At 42.6% G+C, this 21,417-nt stretch overlaps 1 protein-coding gene across 5 annotated transcripts in view; it reads left to right on the top strand.

Annotated features, from left to right (window-relative positions):
* The window catches only part of SEPSECS (Sep (O-phosphoserine) tRNA:Sec (selenocysteine) tRNA synthase), a 49,991-nt gene extending 29,263 nt beyond the window's left edge, over positions 1 to 20,728 (top strand). For 4 of the 5 annotated variants that reach the window (XM_075568419.1, XM_075568404.1, XM_075568394.1 and 1 more), the window contains 6 exons: positions 2,226 to 2,379; positions 6,738 to 6,840; positions 7,398 to 7,619; positions 12,409 to 12,502; positions 15,386 to 15,476; positions 19,456 to 20,728. In XM_075568419.1, coding sequence (XP_075424534.1) covers positions 2,226 to 2,379; positions 6,738 to 6,840; positions 7,398 to 7,619; positions 12,409 to 12,502; positions 15,386 to 15,476; positions 19,456 to 19,765 — 974 coding nt within the window. In that variant the 3' untranslated portion in view covers positions 19,766 to 20,728. Of the gene's footprint in view, positions 1 to 2,225; positions 2,380 to 6,737; positions 6,841 to 7,397; positions 7,620 to 12,408; positions 12,503 to 15,385; positions 15,477 to 15,920; positions 19,435 to 19,455 lie in introns of those variants that run through there. The other variant, XM_075568429.1, reaches the window with a different exon arrangement.
* Positions 20,729 to 21,417: the final 689 nt, after the last annotated feature.

Genomic DNA, 21,417 nt, shown 5'->3' on the forward strand with positions numbered 1-21,417 from the left:
CTGGTGTTAAAAACTCATAATAGGTGCACATAGACCTAGATCTGTATACACAAGTCTATAATGTACCATTAGCTGCAGCCCAAAAGCAGCTAAGTACAGGTCCAATCAACTAGTGCACCTACTAGTATTTCAATACTGGGGCACTACATCTGTGGTCCACACAGCCGCTACTTTCATTACAAGAACTCTAGCCCATTCTCTCCATATGAGGAACACTAGGGCCAGTGAATTACCCTAACACTGGGCATTAATACACCATTGTATACTCCTCTGGATACACCTATCCATAGAGTTAGCCACACTTGGCATCATTTAATCATTGTTTTAAACCCCAATATTTTAACGATATTGTCAATTAATAAAGTTATTTTAAATAAATCACCAATTCATACAGAAACAGAGTGCTATCTACAGGGGCTCTGTCTGTCCACTATGTATTAAGTTATACGCCCTTTGCAGCACCAGTTTCATTGTTCCATAGTAAAGCTGAAGCGGGGGTAAACATACGTATAAACACGTCTATTAAAAAGGCAACAATCCCTCCTCCTCCCCCTATGTTACCGTTTTGTTTCAGTGGAGCCGCCATTAATCACATGCTGTCTGCTGCAGTAATACAATCTACAATACCGTTTTAATCCCTAATGAATCACTTCCTAGTCTGTCCTCCACCGACGTTATTCATCATCAAATGAGTAGGACCATGTAACATGTTCCCTTCTTTGAGTGGCGCAGAACACCGCTGCCGAGTCAGAGTTGACAACTGATTCACCAAGTCCATTTGTATTGCAATTTAGCTTACAATATTTTGTTAGATTCATTTAAAAGCCACAATCCTGGGCGCCGGTATCAGCTCTGACTGGGCTTGGGGGCTGTCGAAATGGTGGCGTTTAAATGTCCCACGGGAGAATATGAGTCTGTAACATTATCCCTTACGGCTTCCTATTGGCCAGCGTGACGGGGACATTTAATCCTGCCGAGATACCGACGCCTCCTACAGAGGTCAGTATCTCTGGAAGCAGGGGGTCCCCGGAGCGGAAAGTAACGCAGTTAAGCGACGGGAGACCCCCTGCTTCAATCCTACAACTGAAGGAAAGCGGGACTGCTGCTTTAATGCTGAGACTATAAAAAGGACGCGTCCTGTTTCTCTCCCCGTCGGGCTTGCAAAGTTGTGACATTAGCCCGTTGAGAATTGGCGTAATATTTTGCAAGGATCAGGAGTTCTTATCTTGAGGGAATTAACACACACATCCATAAATCTATCCTGGAGAATCCAGTGCCTACATAACCTTGGGAATCACAAATAAAAGCAACATAAAGAAGAAAAAACACGCTAGCGACTGATTGGATGTGCTTTATTATTCTTACTTTCTAGTAAGTGGGCATACATGAGCCAAGATTTAAACCACATTTCCTTCATTTTGTGTACACTATATTATTTTCTCTTTTCTGGGGTGATCCTGCTCCTTCTGGACTTTGGGGGGAGCGACGTTTGAAAAGGAGGACTTTTGGAAACAAGTCCTCACCAGAGGTTTTGAGCAATCTTCACACCCAGAATCTATCACCTATATTTAGTTTTCTCTATCCGCTCTTATTAATTTGTATGTGATTAAGTGTAGGAGTGCCGTCCTTTATTTTTGGTGTGTGGTAGTGTTTTGCAAGGCATCGAATTTGGGGGAAGGGAGGGGAGAATCATTTTGGACAGTTTTGCACATTTCTACACATGAGAAAAGGACCAAATTCTCGCTAGTACACGAGAACTAATTAACGCGGGAGGGAATGTGATTAAAGCTGGGATAACGTGTATTAAAAGGTGGGATTTTCCCATCCACGTTAGGGTTCTGCCAAATCCCACATTGTGTTAGTGTTGCATTGTAAACCTTAATTAACCCTTTCACTGGGTGGACTAGACATTGCATTCCACTGTGGCAGTGAATTGGGTTAATTGATTTAGATGCACTCAGTGACTCATAATTTATAAGTACAAATACATTTGTGTTGTTTATATTCCTGTTTGTGGTTTTTTTAAATTTTTAGTACAATATAACATTATTAAATTGTCTTCAAGGAGCTTTTCAATGACTTGTCACAATTGATCTTAATATCAATATTGGCCCAATATCAGACACACTACAGCTACTTTTTAATGAGAAATTCAGCCATTTTGTCGTGGTTGGTCTTTCCCTCGTCTCGATATTCTGACGTGCAGCGCCCGCTCTCTTGTTAAGGTTTTGAACCGGTGGTGATCGAGAATGTGCTGGAAGGCGACGAATTGCGCACAGACCTGAACGCAGTGGAAGTCCAAATCCAGGAACTCGGAGCCGACAGTATCCTGTGTGTCCATTCCACTACTTCCTGTTTTGCTCCCCGGGTACCAGACAGGTATTGCTTGGAAACTTTACAGGTTAACAAAACCCCAGCAAGCTCTTTTTGGGAACCCCTGAGCCCACACAATATATATGTATATGTAATGGTATATGTATATGTATTTATATAAGTGTCAAAATGGAGTGCTATTGAGCGTGGCAGATGTATACAACAGACGACAGAGAAGCCCCATGCTACATCCAACATGACAGAAATACACAGTAAAATACTTATATATTCTCTTGAAAAAGGGTCATTTAGTTTAACCCTTTGGCCAAAGCGTTGTAAGCTTGCGAGCCACGACAAGGCAGACACCCGTTCGCAAGTCCTCACACTACCAGATAAAATACTAATATACCTCTATTAGGATTAAAATTCTCATTTACCTCTATTAGGAGGGAGAAAGACCACAGTGGGTCTATATCCAGCAGAATGAAAGGACTTACTAACTTGGGAAGTGGGGAGGGGCGGGCTTAAAACCTGGGAAGGAGGAGCCACTAACCTCCAACAGCTTGAAACAGCTGAGAATAGGTTAACAAAACCCCAGCAAGCTCTTTTTGGGAACCCCTGAGCCCCCCCAAAAAAAAATATATGTATGTGTGTGTGTCAAAATGGAGTGCTATTGAACGTGGCAGATGTATACAACAGACGACAGAGAAGCCCAATGCTACATCCAACATGACAAAAATACACAGTGAAATATTTATATATTCTCTTGAAAAGGGGTCATTTAGTTTAACCCTTTGGCCAAAGCGTTGTCGTCCGTTGGAAACTTTACATACAGATGTTTGATGTTTTGCCAAATGCAATGTAAATAATAAAAATAATCCCTCTTCAAAAAAAAAAAAAAATCCCCAAAATATTTTAGTACAGTTTAGAAAAAATATTCTTGTCCCCGTTGTCCATTAAATAAAATAAGAGTATACTACAACCCCTGTGAGACCTGTTGCTGCACAATGCAGTGTTTTCTCTCTCCATGACCTTGCACATTAGAAGGGTTTTTACCCTCCTTATCTTCTAATTATAAACCAAAAGCTTAATAAGGTTAGAACTGTGCAAACCTTTCAAAACTGTCTGGGTTCTATTTCTCGCTGGAAGTAGCTGGGGCTCAGTCAATGTGCATTGCAATTTCATATAAAGATACAATCCAAAATTTTTATCACATGATTAAAGCAGGGGGGGTCTCCGGAGCTGAACCCCATTCATTTTATCTCCGTGGACCCCCTGCTTCCGGAGATACTTAATTCCGTGGGTGGTTGGGCTGATAGCTGCTCGGCTACCGGGGTTCATGTAATGGCGGAATTTCAAAGCGCCCACTCCGTGCGGGCCAATAGGAAGCTGTGACGTCATTGGGTACGGCTTCCAATTGGCTTGCGTGACATGGGAGCTTTAAACTTGGCAGGGATACCGGCACCCCCTTTGGTGGTCTGTATCTCGGGAAGCAGGGGGTCCCCAGAGTTGAAATTAATGGAGTGTTAAAAAAAATATATTTTTAAAAAGTGCCTGAATTGCTCCTTTAATTTGTTAAATTGTGAATTTCTCTAGAATTGGTACATTTGCTTAATGCTGAGACTAGATATATGTTTAAGCCTTATACTGATTGGCTGGTGAAGCCAGCCAATCGGGCAATACGACATCTGGTTGGCTGAGAGACCAACCAGAAAAAGTTAAGGCTCAAACTAAAATAAACTTAGCCCAGAAACTAGTACAACTGTAAATAAGAAAAACTGTGCACTAAATAAGGAGGTTAAGCTTAAAAGAAAAACCATGGGGGGATACCGAGCAGAGCACGCCGCTTAAGGCCCACTGGGAAGTGAACGCGGCTTCCTGCCCAGTGGCCACAGCGTGGGTGTACTCTGCTCGGAGACGGGAGCGCACCAGCACCCGGATAAGGCCTGGCAGGTGAGGGATACCTCCCCAGCCAAACGCTACTTCCTGGACTTTTTTGCTTCTTCTAACCCTCCTTCCTCCACTCTTGACTCCTTTTTTTGTGTCCTGTTAGTTGGAAGTGTCTAACCAGATTTTCTCTTCTCCCTCTACCACATGCCCTCTTGATCCTATCCCCTCACACCTTCTCAGAAGTCTTACTCCTGTCTTAGCCTCACTCTCACCCATATCTTTAATTCCTGCTTGTCCTCTGGTACTGTCTTCTCCTCCTTTTTTAAGCATGCAGAGGTCACACTTATTCTCAAAGACCCTACGTGCCATTACCGACTCGTATCCCTCCTGTCTTTTGCCTCCAAGCTGCTAGAACTTTTAGTGTTCTCCCATATGGTCAACTTGCTTAATTCCCATGCCCTCCTGAACCGTTTACAATCTCGCTTTCGTACACCTTGCTCAACAAAGACTGTGCACACTAAAATAGCCAATGATCTACATGAAGCCAAATCTCGTGGTCATTTTCTCTGCTAATCCTGCTCGATCTCTGCTGCCTTCGACACTGTCGATCACCCTTTTTTCCTTCATATTCTAAATTCCCTTGACATCCGCAACAAATCTCTATCCTGGTTCTCACCATACCTCTCCCATCACACATTTTCAGTCTCTGCTGCTAACATATCTTCGTCTTCTGTTGATCTGTCTATTGGTGTACCTCAGGACTTTGTTCTGTGACCTCCTTATCTCTCTCTACACACTCTTTGTGACCTCATCAACTCTTTTTGGCGTTGGCTATCATCTCTATGCAGATAAAATGCATCCACCACTGCCCCTCACACCTGCAATATAGTCCCAAGTCTCTGCCACCTCGTGGATGGCTAAAACTGAGCTCCTCTTATTTCTCCCTAAACCTGGCCCAATATCCCTTGTTTCCATCAGCGTAAATGGTTCTACCATCTATCCTGTCGCCAAAGAACGTTGCTTAGGAGTGACATTTGACTCTTCCCTTTTCTTCTCCATTCATGGCATGGCTAAAACTTGTTGCTTCTTCCTCTGTAATATTGCCTAGATCCACTCTTTCCTCATCCACTCTTTCCTCTGCCACGCTACTGCTAAAACTCTAATGTATGCGCTTATTCTCTCCCGTCTGGATTATTGTAACATACGGCTAACAGGCCTCCCTGCCTCACAACTTTCTCCTTAGCAACCTATTCAAAATTCTGCTGCTAGAATAATTTCACTTTCTCCTAAAACAGTCTCTGCTCATCTCTTCCTTAAATCCCTCTCCTAACTTCCCACAAATTTCTCCTTACCTTTTAAGGCTCTACACTCATCCTGCTCCTTCCTACATATTAGCTGTGATCTCTCGCTATTCCCCTGCTTCTCTCCTGCGTTCTACCCACTGCTATCCTTTCCACCTTCCACCTCTACTTCCCTCTCCCTTTTTCCCTCACTGCCCCGGACCTGTGGAACTCCCTCGGCACACGCCAAACACATTTTCTCCCCACCTTTTTAAGACAAACCGTAAAACTCGCCTCTTAAATTAAGCTCTCCAATAACCTAGACCAGTGGTTTTCACCTTTTTTTTTTTATTTTTTCAGGGAACCCTAGAATTAGATTGTGAAATTCTGGGGAACCCCAATCCTCTCCCTCCTCATTTTATGTGCTCTGCCCCTACACACACCCTACCCCTCTACCTTTTTGGACCTGCAGTGCTGTGCCGTTCTGCAGTTCCCGCCTCCTGTCAGCCTGAGGTTGAACGCGACAGCTGGGAGAGTTGTCCCTGCTCTCTTTCTCTCTCTCCCCCCCCTGCCGACGGCCCCCGAACCCCTGAGGGGTGCTTGTGGAACCTGGGTTGAAAATGACTGACCTAAACTCCATGGTTCCTGTCCCACACCCACAGTCGCTCCTACCAATGACTACCGTCTACTGCACTTATTCCCTCACTTGCTATCTCTGTAACGTTTCCCATCATAACACGTAGGTTGTATGCTCTCTGGGGCAGGGATTTACTTTCCTGTTGTCTGATCTGATTTGTTGCACTTATTGTATTATAATTCCCTGTACTGTATTGTCTCGTAAAGCGCTAACTTCAGCTGTGGGTGCTATATAAATAAAGCTATACATACAGTAAGACATTATAAGTGGTTTGTAATGGTAGAGTGACTTCCTTGACCATGTGTTCCTTCTTTCAGCCCAATAGCCTGTTGTATCACAAGCCTAGAACATTATGATGAGATTATATAATGGTTTACATGTGTATGAATTGCAATCGCTATAATTTTATAGATGTTATGCACAGTTATACAGATTATCTCATAGGGAAACTGTTTGGATATCCTAGTAGAGGGTTTTGCTTTTGAGGTAATCTTAACTGAAGACGCGCAATAATATCCTGCATGTTTGTATCTTGCATTTTGTAGGACATCTCTCAATAGAAGTGTAATGGTAAATGCAATTTCATTAGTGTTCTTTACTGTGTGTGCTTTCAACAGGCTGGAAGAATTGGCGGTGATCTGTGCCAAGTACGATATCCCACACATTGTCAATAACGCCTACGGCGTTCAGTCTTCAAAATGTATGCATCTTATCCAGCAGGTATTGTGCATTGCATGAGTACATCGTTATATGATTGTGAGCAATACGAGGAGGCTGATCAGAAGCTGTCCTGAACATTAGAAAAGTTGCTCCTGTGGATTCTTTGAGTAGTTTTCACCTGGAGGGCTTCACACTTTGATGGGTTCACACAGTAGTCCATGATGCTAATATGCCTGTTAATTTCAGACCGGGGGCCACACCGCAGAACAACATTGTCTTCCCCTCGGGGACACACATACCCAAATTAGCCTCTTCATGTGACCTGCAGCTCTCTGGGTGTGAGGGAGAATCCGTGGAGAGGAATAGTCTTATTCCTCGACAACATTTCTCCTACATACATTTCGTAAACCACTAGTAATATTTAAACATGGACATTTTCATCTTGTGTTTCTATTTAGCCATTTCACTGCCAGAGCTACCTGGAATGGGGAGTAGCGAGTTACTAGCCCCCCATTCTGTACCATCTTCTAATGTCTTGAATGAATAGCGTACTGTAGCTGAGATGCCCTGCTAGCGTGCTAGGAATTTATGTATGTTTTTATTTATTTTCTCGCTAGGGTGCTCGCGTAGGCAGAATAGATGCCTTTGTGCAGAGCCTGGACAAGAATTTCATGGTACCAGTAGGTGGAGCTGTTGTCGCTGGTTTCAACGAATCATTCCTTCAAGAAATTAGCAAAATGTACCCGGGGAGAGCATCTGCCTCACCATCTTTGGACGTCCTTATAACGGTGCTGTCACTTGGTGCGAGTGGGTATAAGAATCTCTTGCAAGAAAGGAAGGTAAGCAGTGCTGGGAGAAAAATCTTTTGTTGCAAACCTCTGTAGAACTGAAGAGGCTACATGAAAATTGTGCAGATGCTGAGTATCTGTGTCGGCGAAAGTGTTAAAATTACCATCTCTCAGAGGTGTGTCTGCAACATGGAGTAGATTTTTATTTTCTGAATCGTTGTTTAGTGCAGGGGAGCGCAAACTTTTGACGCTGCGCCCCCCTGTCTTCCCTTCCCCGGCTCTGGTGTGACATCACATCACATGGCCCCGCGGCGTCATTTGACGCCATGGTGTCACGTCATACAGCCAGCTGAATCCCGATAAGTTGAGTGTTGCAGGGGCCTCACGCGGTGCCCCGGCATTTAATTAAATGCCTGGGGGAAGAGCGCAGATCCTCTGCAACCGCCCGCGCTCCCCCAGAAAAATCTCCCACCCCCCCAGTTTGCGCACCCCTGATTTAGTGAACAACCAGTATTAAAGAGAGGTCCATCCCATCTTCTCATAGATGCCAGCATTTAACACACAAGTGTTTTCTTCTTCTATGCTATCCCTGACTTGATGAAATTGTGACTTCTCACACTTATCCCAACCTCTGTTCTATCAGACGGTTGTCTCTTATCATCCCCCTGCCGTTCATTTGCCACAACTTCTCTTCCACGTCAATCACAGAAGTAGCACACTTGTGCCCCCTGACTTCTTTCATTCGTTGCAAGGAGCAAGATTCAGCTATGTAGCTAGAAACTACCACTGCCTGCTACACGGAGAGAGGGCAAAGCCTCCCACCGCTATCCACACATCTTGGGTCTCTTGCCTTGATTAGGGGGGTTGACATATATGTATCTCGCGTATCGGCCACAAACTGCTGTCTTATAGCTGCCGTCCAAGAAATATTCTACGTGTTGTTGTTTTTTTATTTTATTATTATTATCAGTTCTGTATTATGAGAAAATATTGTAGCATTTAAAAAAAAAAACCTGACATTTTAAATGTATTATATTGTAACAAGCATTTGTGGGTCACATCTCCTTCTGAGACAGGCTCTGGCATGCATCTTTTTGAGCCCTGCTCTCTCTCTAGCAGTGCACCAATTGAATCTAGTGACTGCCTGGTCACATGAGCTTCCTCACAGAACTTTGCATCTTTGGTCCTCTTCTGCTGCACTGATAGCTATTTAGTTAACCCCCGAGCCGAACCTTTGCTGATCGATCACAGGAGAACGAATCGATCGTCAACTTGGCTAATAGCAATCATTGTGTGGATTATATTGATACACATATTAAAGAGGGAAAAAAACGCAGCTTGGACTGCTGCTTTAAATCCTATACCATTCTTGTTTATATTTACAATATACCAGTTTTGCTACCAGTGAGTATTCTTGGTTTTGCTCCCATGAACACCAGAGGCACAATTTTTCATGCATTTTTATATTTAATAATCTGCAGTATTCCATAGATATAGAAAAATAATTAATTAGCTCATGAATATAGCTGTACTAGATATGTTTACTGGCTATGTAAGTCTTTAACCCAGGCTATACTTACAATGCTGTGTAATCCAGCAGGCATAAGTTTTTATAGTGGTACTGTATATGGACAAGAAGCAAAAGTGCTCATTTGCATTTCATAACCCAGAATCCCTGGCTGCTGCAGTGAGATAATGGTGAAAAGCTGGATTGCAGACCTGTCAGACACGTGAATGTGCTCACAAGTGGTTTTTATTTGCTGTACACTGTAAGATAAAGGGTTTTTGACACTTAATAAAAAAAAACAGTTTACCCACCCTAATTTATTGTGTGGTTATACTAGGTAAAAAGAAATAAGGTGTGTGTGTGTGTGTGTGTGTGTGTGTGTGTGTGTGTGTGTGTGTGTGTGTGTGTGTGTGTGTGTGTGTGTATATATACACAAATAAATACAGTGCTAACATTACAGAACAAGGATTACAAGAACATACAATGACTGTAAATGCAGGACAGTGTCTTAAAATAGCAGGATAAAACAGAAATCCCTGTAACATTACGTTACCATATTTCAGGATTTTCTCCCAGAGAGGTCACTGGTGCAGAGATGAGACTTCACGTTTGGTCCAAAACACACCTCTGTTCAAATCTAAAGGAGTGGCTCAGTGAGTAAAGACACTGACTCTGGTGCTGAGTTTGAAGCAGGGGAACATGTCACTTTATCTCCCTGTGCCTAAGACACAAAGAAACATAGATTGTAAGCTCTACGGGGCAGGGACCTGTGCCTGCAAAATGTCTGTAAAGCGCTACATAAACTAGCAGCGCTATATAAGAACATTCTATTATTATTATTTTCATAATCTTTGCTAAGGCTTATGTATTATTTTTTCTCCCATTGAAACAACATAAGCCTACCCCTGTCGTAAATCAGCTGCAAGATTTACAGTTTTATGACAGAGTTAAAAAAAAACTGTTCAAACGACATTTAGATTTTGCCTCGGTGTGTAACCACACTCATAACTTCTCACCTCTAATACTAAGACACGTGAGTCACATCAATAGATCCAAGCGCTCATGACGAACATAACGAGACTAATCACCACCGTCTTATTCCTACATTTGAGTGACAAATGGAGATCTGTCCTTGGCACCTCTTACCCATTCAGCGTGGTCTTGTTACATGCACCACTATGACACGATTACAGATCTCTAACTCTTAGTATGTACAGTAGATGACATGATATTCTCATTTTTAATAGTCCTTCAATGAGAGCATAACCTGTGTCGCCTCACTCTTTGAATGTACCAGTCATTATTCACCAACATTGAGGGTTCTTTGAGGCTCACAGAATAGTACCTGGTTAGCATTTACAACCTTTTACACACGTCACGTTTTTAGTGGGCCATCCTCGATAGCTCTCCTTTCCCCCACCCCCCAATTAAGTTTTCTTTTGAAGACCCGCACAAACCCAGGTATGGTCTTGACCTGTCATAAACCCATTACATTGTATTTTTAAACCCAAATTGTTGCACCATTAACCCCTGAAGCACCAGATGGATTGAAATACATAATATCTCATGATATCATGACACAGCGCACTTAAAGGAAGACAGAAGGAAAGCTGCCTTGCAGCCCAGCACCTTTATTGTTGGGCAAATAATCATCCTGAAGCTTCACTTTCAGGTGTCCTTGACATCTAACTTGTATCCTGTCATTTGTTTTTATATATTTTTTTTTTTCAATCAAATTTAGCCCCTTCTACAGCACGTTTTATTGTTTGACATTGATTTATTTTGTGATGTTTGCCACAAAAGTAAAAGCTACTGCTTGATATGTAAGTATACCGTACATTTTACATTTTGCAGAATTTGCCAATTGTTCATCTGGACTAGAAGTCTTCAAACTGAGTTAAATATAGCACATTAAAATCAATGCCTTTGCCATCGAATTTCTTCTGAAATAAGACCTTGCCGTACCTTGCTTGGGGTGCTATTAAATTCCCCACAGAAGTAGCTAAGAAAAGAAGTCTGTTATTGATTTGACCCCAAAAAAAACACACCAAGCCCAGAAGCGCTATTAATCTTTTCTGCATTAAATTGAATCTCCATCTGCAGAGTAAACCGGATGTATGGTGGAGGTGGGCAAGGTACAAAGTTATTTTCAAAGTTAGACTTTAAAATGAAATCAGGATGATTGATGAAGATGACTTGTTTTGGTATTCCCTTCCTCTGATAAAGAGGTTGATCTCTAATGTATTTTATTGATGGGCAGAAGTAAGGGCAGCCATCTCTACTTGTGTCTTCGGTCAGCTGAAGGTGAAGCCACAATTATGGTTTTATCAGCCTGATATCTGATTAAACATAGCTTCTCATTAAATCACCCCTCCGAGATGTACATCAGAGGGCTGCAGACAACTGTCCTTAAATATACCAATTACCGGATGTGCTCGTTACAGAAGTTGGAAGCCAACGTATTTAGCTTAAATAGAGGGAAATGCATAATTACTGGGTTTCATTTTATAAAGCCTAGCTGCAAAACGTAAACAGCAAAATACTATCAGATTAATTATGGGGGGAATGTGGCTTTTATATTAACAGTTCTCAAAGAATATTAAGAGAAACAAGGAGGAGGATAGTCTTCATACAAAAGCTTACAAATGTGCAAAGCAGAATAGATGCTGATATGGTTAGTTGGGGGCTACGTGCTGACTAAATTGCCTAGCATTGGATTACATGTAGGAGATATATGTTATCTTTGTGGACAAAGAGAGATTTTTGCTTTATGACCTGATATGACATTCTTTGGAAAAGATGTGCAGGGTGGATTTTTGCTACTGTACTTTGTTCTCAACCTGTTCCTTTCCTGTGCACTCAAAAGCATTGTTCTTTTTGTTCAACTCTACTCACCCACACATCAGGAACAAAGTACAATAACACAGGTGATGCATTCAGCCTGGCGTGATTACATCAATTAATAGTCTTCCCACAGCTCCCTCATACCAATCTGTTCAATATTCTAGTGTGTGTGTGTGTGTGTGTGTGTGTGTGTGTGTGTGTGTGTGTGTGTGTGTGTGTGTGTGTGTGTGTGTGTGTGTGTGTGTGTGTGTGTGTGTGTGTGTGTGTGTGTGTGTGTGTTAAACTGGAACTGTAACCTTTTTCTCCTGATTTCAGGAAGTCTCTGCATTATTGTTCTTGATATTAATCACATATCCTGTATACGCCATGTACCGTATTTGACTTCTTGTGGCACTTGATATTTTACATGCTATGTAAGCAATGTGTATACCGGTTTAGTTTGCTGTATGATGAAAATGATGTCACAGACATTATATATTTTGTTTGTAGGAAATGTTTGTATATCTTTCGAATGAACTGAAGAAATTAGCCGAGGGCAACAACGAGCGGTTGTTGGATACATCACACAATCCTATCTCACTAGGTACGTAACGTGTATTGATGTGTTCAAAGTCCCACCAGTGTGCAGGCTAACCATGTGGAGGTCACTTTCTGAGCACACCTTGCAGAGAGGGAGGCTAAAGAGGTGGAGTTTTCGGATATTGGTTGCATGCACTTGTAGGTCCTTTTTTTTAGTTTAAGTTTCACCTATTACCGACTTATTAAACACTTCTGTATGTTTGTCACTGTTGTAAGGCATCTTAATGTCTATCTCTTAAGATGCATTCATTGGGAGTAGGCTGAACCACAAGGCCACTCCCCCTCCGGCTAGAGTCGATCGTGTTATTACTGTCACAGCGGGGATGTGAACATTCTACCCTCCCGCCCCCCATTACTTAGATAATTACATTTGGAAATCTTTTAGCAGAATTCTTGTTGATGAGAAGCAGTTTGGCCACTGGTATGAGCCTCACTCTGATTGGGTGACACTGGAGCCATCTTTGTTTTTCCTTGCAGTACTGGCATACTGTAAGTAAAAAATATATATATCTGTGCATTTGGGGGGTCCCCAGCTGCGGTTTAGCGCTGGGGTACCCCCTTGTTCATATAATGTACAAAGTAAATACTGAATTTTTGGGAAGGCCACTGCTGCTTTAAAGTGCAATAGTGCCGACCGTGCAGTACCGCGCGGGAACTCCAATTGCTCGTGACGCCCCCAGAAAACTGCGGGCATAATTGGCTTGACAAGAGCGGACTCTCTGGCCGTCCCATCTTATATGCGACCCATGGTAAGACCCAGAATAACTAAACCATGCAAAGTCTTTGTATAGTTTATGGGCCATTCACTGACGTGCACCATTTGGTAAATGCAGGTCAAATCAGAGTTTAATTATAGGTACTGGAAATAAGACCGTAGGAAGATAATGGCGGCAAAAGCAAATTATTAACCTCGGTTAAGAGGGACTTCACCTTTTACTGATTTAGAACAGCGGATGCGGTGATATTTGATACGTGTGTAATGTCATAGGGAATTAATACTTTCTGGATACTCAGAAGTTTGTGAAGTTAACAGAACAGACTCATTAGTCACGTCAAATTTTTATGCTGTGTTGCTGTTCTCTCTCCATTCCCTGTCATGAATCTGTGTTATCAGCACAATACAACTACTTATTGTGAGCTTTTATAGAAGGATGCTCAGACCAGCATTGCGAAGAAATTGATCAATTGTTTGTCAGGCCTAGCATGCAGACACTGAAGTGTCTGATTTCTGTGTCTTTTTGGTGAAATAATTGGATTAACAGGCCAACCCAATACCCAGCTGTAATGCATGTCCCTGCGAGAACCTGTACAATGCTTTCTTACTTCTTATAAATCAATCCTCTGCAAGTTTTATATTTGAGATACAGTAAGATGATGATGGAATGCCTCCAGATACTGATTATAAAATAGAGAAATAACTAATTATGTAAGTGTAACTGGTGTTCCCCCACCCGACGGGAGATCTCACTGTTACAGTTTGTTGTGGTGCTCACCTGCAGGTATACAGAAGGCCCTGAGCTTCAGCCAATGTTAGTTGGGGAATCAACAGGTCAGGCTTTTGGTGATCCGCAGCTCTCTTCTACTACGGTACAGCGCCTCCATTCCCACAGGGCCTATCCCAGATAGGTGCAGTCCCCTGTAGAAAACACCTCACCTCCATTTACCCTCCCCCTGACAGGCTGCAGCCTCAGGCAGGAGTATAAAAACAGCAACTTGATCTTTATTCTTCACATCAGTACACCGCATACATCAACACGTCCTTATCTGTGTCCCTGGACTCAACCTCCAGGGCTTGAGGCCCCAAAGGTCTATCCCAATACCCCATTCTCCCTGGTGGAGCATGGGGTAGCTGCTTCCACTCCCCTGCAGGAGGGAAGGTCTGAAACCAGGTCCCTGGCTCCCCCTGAGGGGGGAGGATAGGATACACCTCTCTCAATGAGGAGTGAGAGAGACAGAACCACAACATTTGGAGCTGCAGACCCTTTTTGTTCCAAGGGGAGGGTCACCAGGTTTACGCCCCTATTGGCCCACCCCACCCCATCACTTCTAGTGAGTTGTTTACTGCAGTAGGGTAGAGAGTAACCCTTACACTGCCTGCGCTGGTACCAGGGCTTGTGTATGGCAGGGAAATTATTAGCCCAAGGGGTTACCTGGCTACATAAGTTTCCTGTGAGATGGACACTGGGGATCCTGATTTTAGGACTAAAATTAATTAAAATGTCCCCTGCTCATATCTATATTGCAGTACTTCTGTGCATTTCACTTCTTACTTGCTAGATGAACACCATATTCCTGATCAATACCCCGACCTCTTCTATACAGGCATACCCTGCATTAACGTACAATGGGACCGGAGCATGTATGTAAAGTGAAAATGTACATAAAGTGAAGCACTACCCTTTTCTCACTTATCGATGCATGTACTGTACTGCAATCGTCATACATGTGCATAACTGATGTAAATAACGCATTTGTAACAGGCTCTATAGTCTCCCCGCTTGCGCACAGCTTCGGTACAGGTAGGGAGCCGGTATTGCTGTTCAGGACGTGCTGACAGGCGCATGCGTGAGCTGCCGTTTGCCTGTTGAGTGAGATGTACTTACTCGCGAGTGTACTTAAAGTGAGTGTACTTAAACCGGGGTATGCCTGTAGATCATTATCCACATCTTCAAATAATTACTGCACAGGCAAACGTAAAAATACTGAGGGTTTCAAACACCACAAATAAACAACAGCCAAACATACCCAATGCTACAAAGATAATTACTAAAGTGCAAAAGTACTATGTGATGGAAGGGAATGTTTTAGTAAACCCCAGTAGAAATGAAGATGTTGTAGACCATGCAACACTTATGGTAAAAATACTTCTCTACTTTGTGTGCTCCAGCAATGTCCTTAAGGAATGTAAATGAACAGAGCGGCGCTGCTGTTACCCAACTTGGATCCATGCTCTTTACAAGACAAGTCTCAGGAGCCAGGTGAGAGTCTGTAGATACTCCATGTGTATTTCAAAGCAGCAATCTCCCCCTTTTTTCTTACCATTTTTTTTACAGGATGCGAACCCGGGGCTGAACCTAACTATTTTGAGCTCCGAGTTTAAATCTCCCTTTTAGAGGAACCAATATGACTACCAAAGCTTGGCCCAGTAGGAAGCTGCAACATCGGTTGCCTTATCATATTGGACTACCATGGAAATCCCCTGTGGAGCCAGGAAGTCATAACAGTAACTTATAAGTATCTGGGGAATTGGGAGGGAAAGGCTGGAAATAGCGCTGTTAAACTCTGCCGGATACCTCGGTTTTAATCCTTTAAAGAAAAAGGGTGGTTAGTTAGGGGTGGATTGCTGCTGTAATATCTATTGGTTCTATATAAGGCTTATGTGCTCTTTATCTGCTGTTGCTGACAAATATTTGTTCCAAAAGATACAGCCCAGAAGTGGTATTGGTGGAAGTATCGCACAGCTAAATCGCAGTGAATGCTCCATGTTCATGGAAGTGCCGGCTGCTGCTATCAGCAGATGCTGCAAACAGCTCAAATAATCGTAGAAACGTTGAAGAATGATGCACTTCAGACTGAATATTGTTTTTAGAATAAAATTATTTTACTGAAGTCAAAGTCCCACATATGACAAAATGGAACTAATGGAGCACATATATTTAATGTGGTGTGTGTGTGTGTGTGTGTGTGTGTGTGTGTGTGTGTGTGTGTGTGTGTTACAAACGTGTTTTTTTGTTTTTTATGTGAAGTAGGAGTCGTTTTTAATAGTTCTATAACATTTACCTGGAAATGTTTGTGAATATTGCAAATTGAAGTATAGGTTATGTCTAATTTCCATCATTTCCACCTTATTTCTCTTTCCTAACTGGTTATTTATCATGAATTATTTTGTCATTGGGGATGAAGCAGAGAAGATTGTCAATCGCAACCCTCTGTAAATCCCCATTGTAATGGCCACTATCATTCACAAAGATGTATCCCACGAAACATAACTAGTTAGTGCACTTTGCTCTTCACGCCTGCATTTTCATCTTGAATAATATTCAAAACATTATTTATTTGAAATTTGCAAAAAAAAAATGTGTGTATAATAGGTTTTGCGAGGATGCTTAAATATTGCCTTACTATAGCTTTGTCTTAGAAATTGTCTCTACTTTGCCTTTTTGAAGTGAAACTTCTTTAGTGGCACCTATTCTGATGGAGTAAAATGGAGAGTTGGGGGCGAAATGTGAAACGGAAGTGATGTCACGGCTCCCCCCCCACTTCCCCCACACGTCTGGTGTCACATGCTCCAAACGGGCGCTGCTCCCCCCACACGGGCGCTGCTCCCCCCACACGGGCGATCGCCGCCGGCGCCGCTCCTAACGGCTGCCATTCCCCCCACACGTCCGCTGCCATGCCGCGCATGCGCACTACTAATGGCGACGCTTACGGAACTTCTGCACATGCGCAGAAGCGGCTGGCAGCGGAGCCGTTGGTGAGAGGAGCAGGACGTTCGGGCGGCTCAGTACCGGCCTCTTCACTCCTTCCTGGCTCCTCCGGTCCCCGGCTCCTCCCCTCCCCAGTCCAGACAAAGCCGGAGATCCCGGAAGAGAGGAAGAAGCGGAGAGGTGGGGGGAAGAAACGGAGAGACGGCAGGGGGCAGACTAGGGGTGCTGCTTAGTGTAATACAGGAGGAGGAGGAGGGGAGACTAGATGTGCTGGAGTCCTCGATAGGAAGAGTGTGAGAGCAACAGGTTAGTGAGCACCCAGCCAGCGGGGAGGCTGTCACCGTGTGACTCACAGAGAGGTAACCAGGAGAGGGACTGAGGCTCACACAGAGAGGTAACCAGACACACACAGGAGAGGAGACAGGCTGCCGGTTATAACACTCAGTCACACTCACAGTCACACGCACACTCAGTCACACTCTCACTCAGTCACACTCTCACTCAGTCACACTCTCACTCAGTCACACTCTCACTCAGTCACACTCTCACTCAGTCACACGCACACTCAGTCACACGCACACTCAGTCACAAGCGGAATTCTCACTTAGTGCAAATAGCTAATACAGGGGATGTGTGCCGAGCACGCGCATTCAAAGTCAAATTTATTTGCGTTTTGTCATTGAGATGGTGATGTTTTATTTAAAAATCAAAATACAAACACCAACACAAATACAATTTCTGTGACAAAAGTCAAAGAAGTTTCACTTACTATGCGCGTGCACAGAACACACAGCTTTTTTCATTCAAATCGCATGCGCCAAGGTTTGTAGCGTGTTATTTTTTTAAAAATTTAAATAAAATAAAAAATTGTGAAAAAATAATTTTTGCTATGTTGCTTAAATTATTTATTTATTTATAAAACATTTTACCGGTAAGTAATACATTGAGAGTTACCTCTCGTTTTCAAGTATGTCCTGGGCATTGAAATTGTAATCCAAACGATGCTTTGTAATTTAACTCGGATGTATCCCTATTTCATTGTTGGTGAAGCAGATAACCTGTATTGACGACATGTCCGTTTTATTGGGTTTCAGAATGAGTCCTATTCGTTAATAATAAAAGTTCATTTGTTTCAAATTCACGGTCTTGTAATGCTATATCTGGCCGTTTTCGGTCAAAATTTCCCATGGTCTTGGTTAACCCCCTAATATACAACATGAACAGAACTCCCAGTCCATATTGGAGGAATAAAAACACTTGTCTCACCGGGAAAGTCCGTATGTAACACCGTACTGACAACCTTTTGTATACTAGCCTTATACGTCCGTGCTAGTCGATAAGATACCGCCATGGGCAGGCACACATGACCGCGCCAGAAGCTGCTTTATGGCTTGGCACCGCTTAGAAAATATGTCCCTTCATCTACTTGGGGAGATTTGATACACAAAATAGCAAGAAAATAAGCAACACACACACACACACACTCTCTTTTCCAGTACGTTCAGTTTTTATGAGCATTCCTGAACATAAACTGCAGGTTTACGTTTGATCTGGGCAGATTGTGTTGGCTGCAATATTTTTTGCCTTCTGCAAGACTGACTGATTGTCTAGTCTCGGAAGAAGGAATAGAGGAGCGTTTCCCCTTCAGGGTGTAATGCTCCATTACCATGAATTGTTCTGAGCTACCTTAGCCAGCTCCAGACTAAACGGCTGTATCCACACATCGGCCTTACTGTATCTCTGCATTCAGCAGTCTTAAAGCTCACACTCAGCTAAGATATCATGTCTCTAAAGTGCTGGGAAACAGCCTTGTACAGTGGCTGCCTCAGTCCTTGTAAAACGGATGCACTGAAAGTATTTCTGTTAATATTTTATGAGAAGAGACCTCTCTACTGCATATTTAAAAAAAAAAAAAAAAGCTGGGTACAGGTGAAATGTCACCCAAATTATAAGTGATGCACTTAAGCATTAAAAGCTTAGGCAAAGGCACCCAAGAATCATTACTCACATCCCAAGCACTTCATCACAATCCCCTCCAATGAAGAAATCAATGTCCCACAGAAGAGTAGTAGTTGGAATATAAAATGTCAATGATAACTGTAGAGCTCCCCTCTATGTAATTTATGTAACCTTTAATAAAATCGGTTTTACAGCAGGCCTCCAGTATTGTAATACACTTTCTTCTTGTAACCCCTTTGCTGCCAGAGGGGGCAACAACATATTTGCTTTATAATGGCAGCACAATGTTCTTTGTAAGAGTGTCTGATTAGGCCTTCGGCTGCGCTTATAGTGCCGGCGACAGCGACGTCAAAACAAATGCACTGCCGCCGCCGCGTGCGTTTATAGTAAGCGCGGAGCGACGGCTTGGTCGCAATCTCTGGAAGACATCTCAATTTGATTTTTCCAGCGACCGGAGCCATTACATGGCGTCGCCGGCACTATAAGCGTAGCCTTAGATTTCTATATTTAATTAATTGATTGCAACTTTTGGCAATAAATGGTTAACATGTATTTTTTTTTTTTTTGTCAGGGTTGTACCTCTCGGCACTTCGCAGTCGATTAATGGATATGATTTCAAGGGTTTTACATCTCATTGTAATAACTATCCATGTGCTTATCTGATTGCGGCCTCAGCCATCGGCATTAAAATGCAAGATGTAGACCTGTTCATCAAAAGACTTGACAAGTGCCTCAGGCTCTGTAGGAACGAGAAACCTTTAGGTGAAGACCAACCAAGGTGCACTGAACAAACCACAGAAGCGGAAGTAGCTGAATTAACTCGAGAGCTTGGAGACATTTTACAAGTGGAAACTGCAGCTCAACCTGATATAAGCAAATGACTTCACTGCAGTTTGGAGTACATCTAGCAGTGCTTGATTAGTATTCGTGCTCATAATGAATTACTCATCAAAGCTCCTTGTTGAAAACTTAAAACGCTCCTTCTCCCCTCCCACCCAATACTATTTTTATTTTATTTTTTTTGTATACCAAAGAGTATAAGGCACAACAAATCACAAGCGATTGCAACCACTATCCAAGTCCATCTTTTAAATTCATGTTAGAGACCGGTATCTTTAACATGTAGTGTTCCCTTATGATGAGTACTTCATATCAAAAGGACCAGTACTTTGGTGGCACCTGTGACGTCTTGTGGACATCACACCTATTTTGCTTAGTCCAAGGAAAGACGGTGTCCACAGCTCTCAGGGAACCGAGGATGGGGAGGGATTCCATCATGTAACTACACAAGCAAACGTAAGGTCTCGGTGCTGGAAGGTCAATGACACTGAAAAGATTTCTGTAGCATTTGATATGGGTGGTGAGTGGGAGAAATGTTGTTCTCGCCTAATTGTGGTCTTCGCCACCTTTAAAGGGACACATTGCACTGCATGACAAAAGTAATGTAGATTTGCTTCAGCCATTCTGCAGAGAAGGTTTCTGTATTGATAGACTTTAAAACAAATCAACATGGGCTAAGTCCCACAGCCTTTATTGTGCAAGTGCCTTGTCTATGACTGTTTAATCTTTAATCACATACTTTGATATGAAATCCTCCAGTAATGTTTCTGGAAAATATCAACATAAAGACAATATTTGCAGGTTCTCTTATATTGTGTGGTTTGTTTGTTTCACCCCCCCCCCCCCTCCCCCCTCCCTAAACTGTTTTATAATAACTTTGATTTTATGCATTTTTTATTTATAAAATGTTTTATCAGGAAATTATACATTAAGTTTAAAGCATGTCCTGGGTACAGAGTTATGATGATATATGGTTACATTAAATGAACAGGTTATATATTCAATTTACAGACATTTAATGAAAAGACAATTTATGTTGTGTGTATGTTACCGTTGAAGACCAGATTAAAATGTGAGACAGCTGAAGTCTTGAAATAATTTAGACTGGTGGCGGATTTGAGAGTGTCTGGTAGGTTGTTCCAGTTGTGAGGTGAACAGTAAGAAAAGGAGGAGCGACCGGATTTAAGCTGATTTAACAAATACTTCCATTTTATTGTACTTGGAGTTGCCCTATTTAATTTCATGCACTCTGGATGCGGATGGCTGTGCTCCTTCCTTCCTTCACCTTCTGTTCCAGTTGTGAGGTGAACAGTAAGAGAAGGAGGAGCAACCGGATTCTTTGTAGAACCTTGAGACAGATCTCCGGTGATAGGTGTTGCATGTGGTACGGCTGAGGCGTTGTTTGAGACCGGTGGAAAGTATTTGAAGGCAAGACAGGAAAAATGTACTTTGTGTCCGGACTCAAGGGATAGCCAATCTAGTTCTAAGATCATTTCGCAGTGATGTGAGGGGAGAGATCAAATAAGGGAGCAATAGGAGAATGTAAAAATTAAAACAAGGACAATGTTTTGGGGGATGAACCCCATCTTCAAACACATTCCCACAAGTAAAATACCAATGGTACTTCCCCTTCTTGCAGATGCATATGTTGGTAGAAATCGTCCAAACAGTAATGTCAGTTCAGCCCGTGCAC

Source organism: Ascaphus truei, chromosome 1, assembly GCF_040206685.1.
Source record: "Ascaphus truei isolate aAscTru1 chromosome 1, aAscTru1.hap1, whole genome shotgun sequence".
Taxonomy (NCBI): domain Eukaryota; kingdom Metazoa; phylum Chordata; class Amphibia; order Anura; family Ascaphidae; genus Ascaphus; species Ascaphus truei.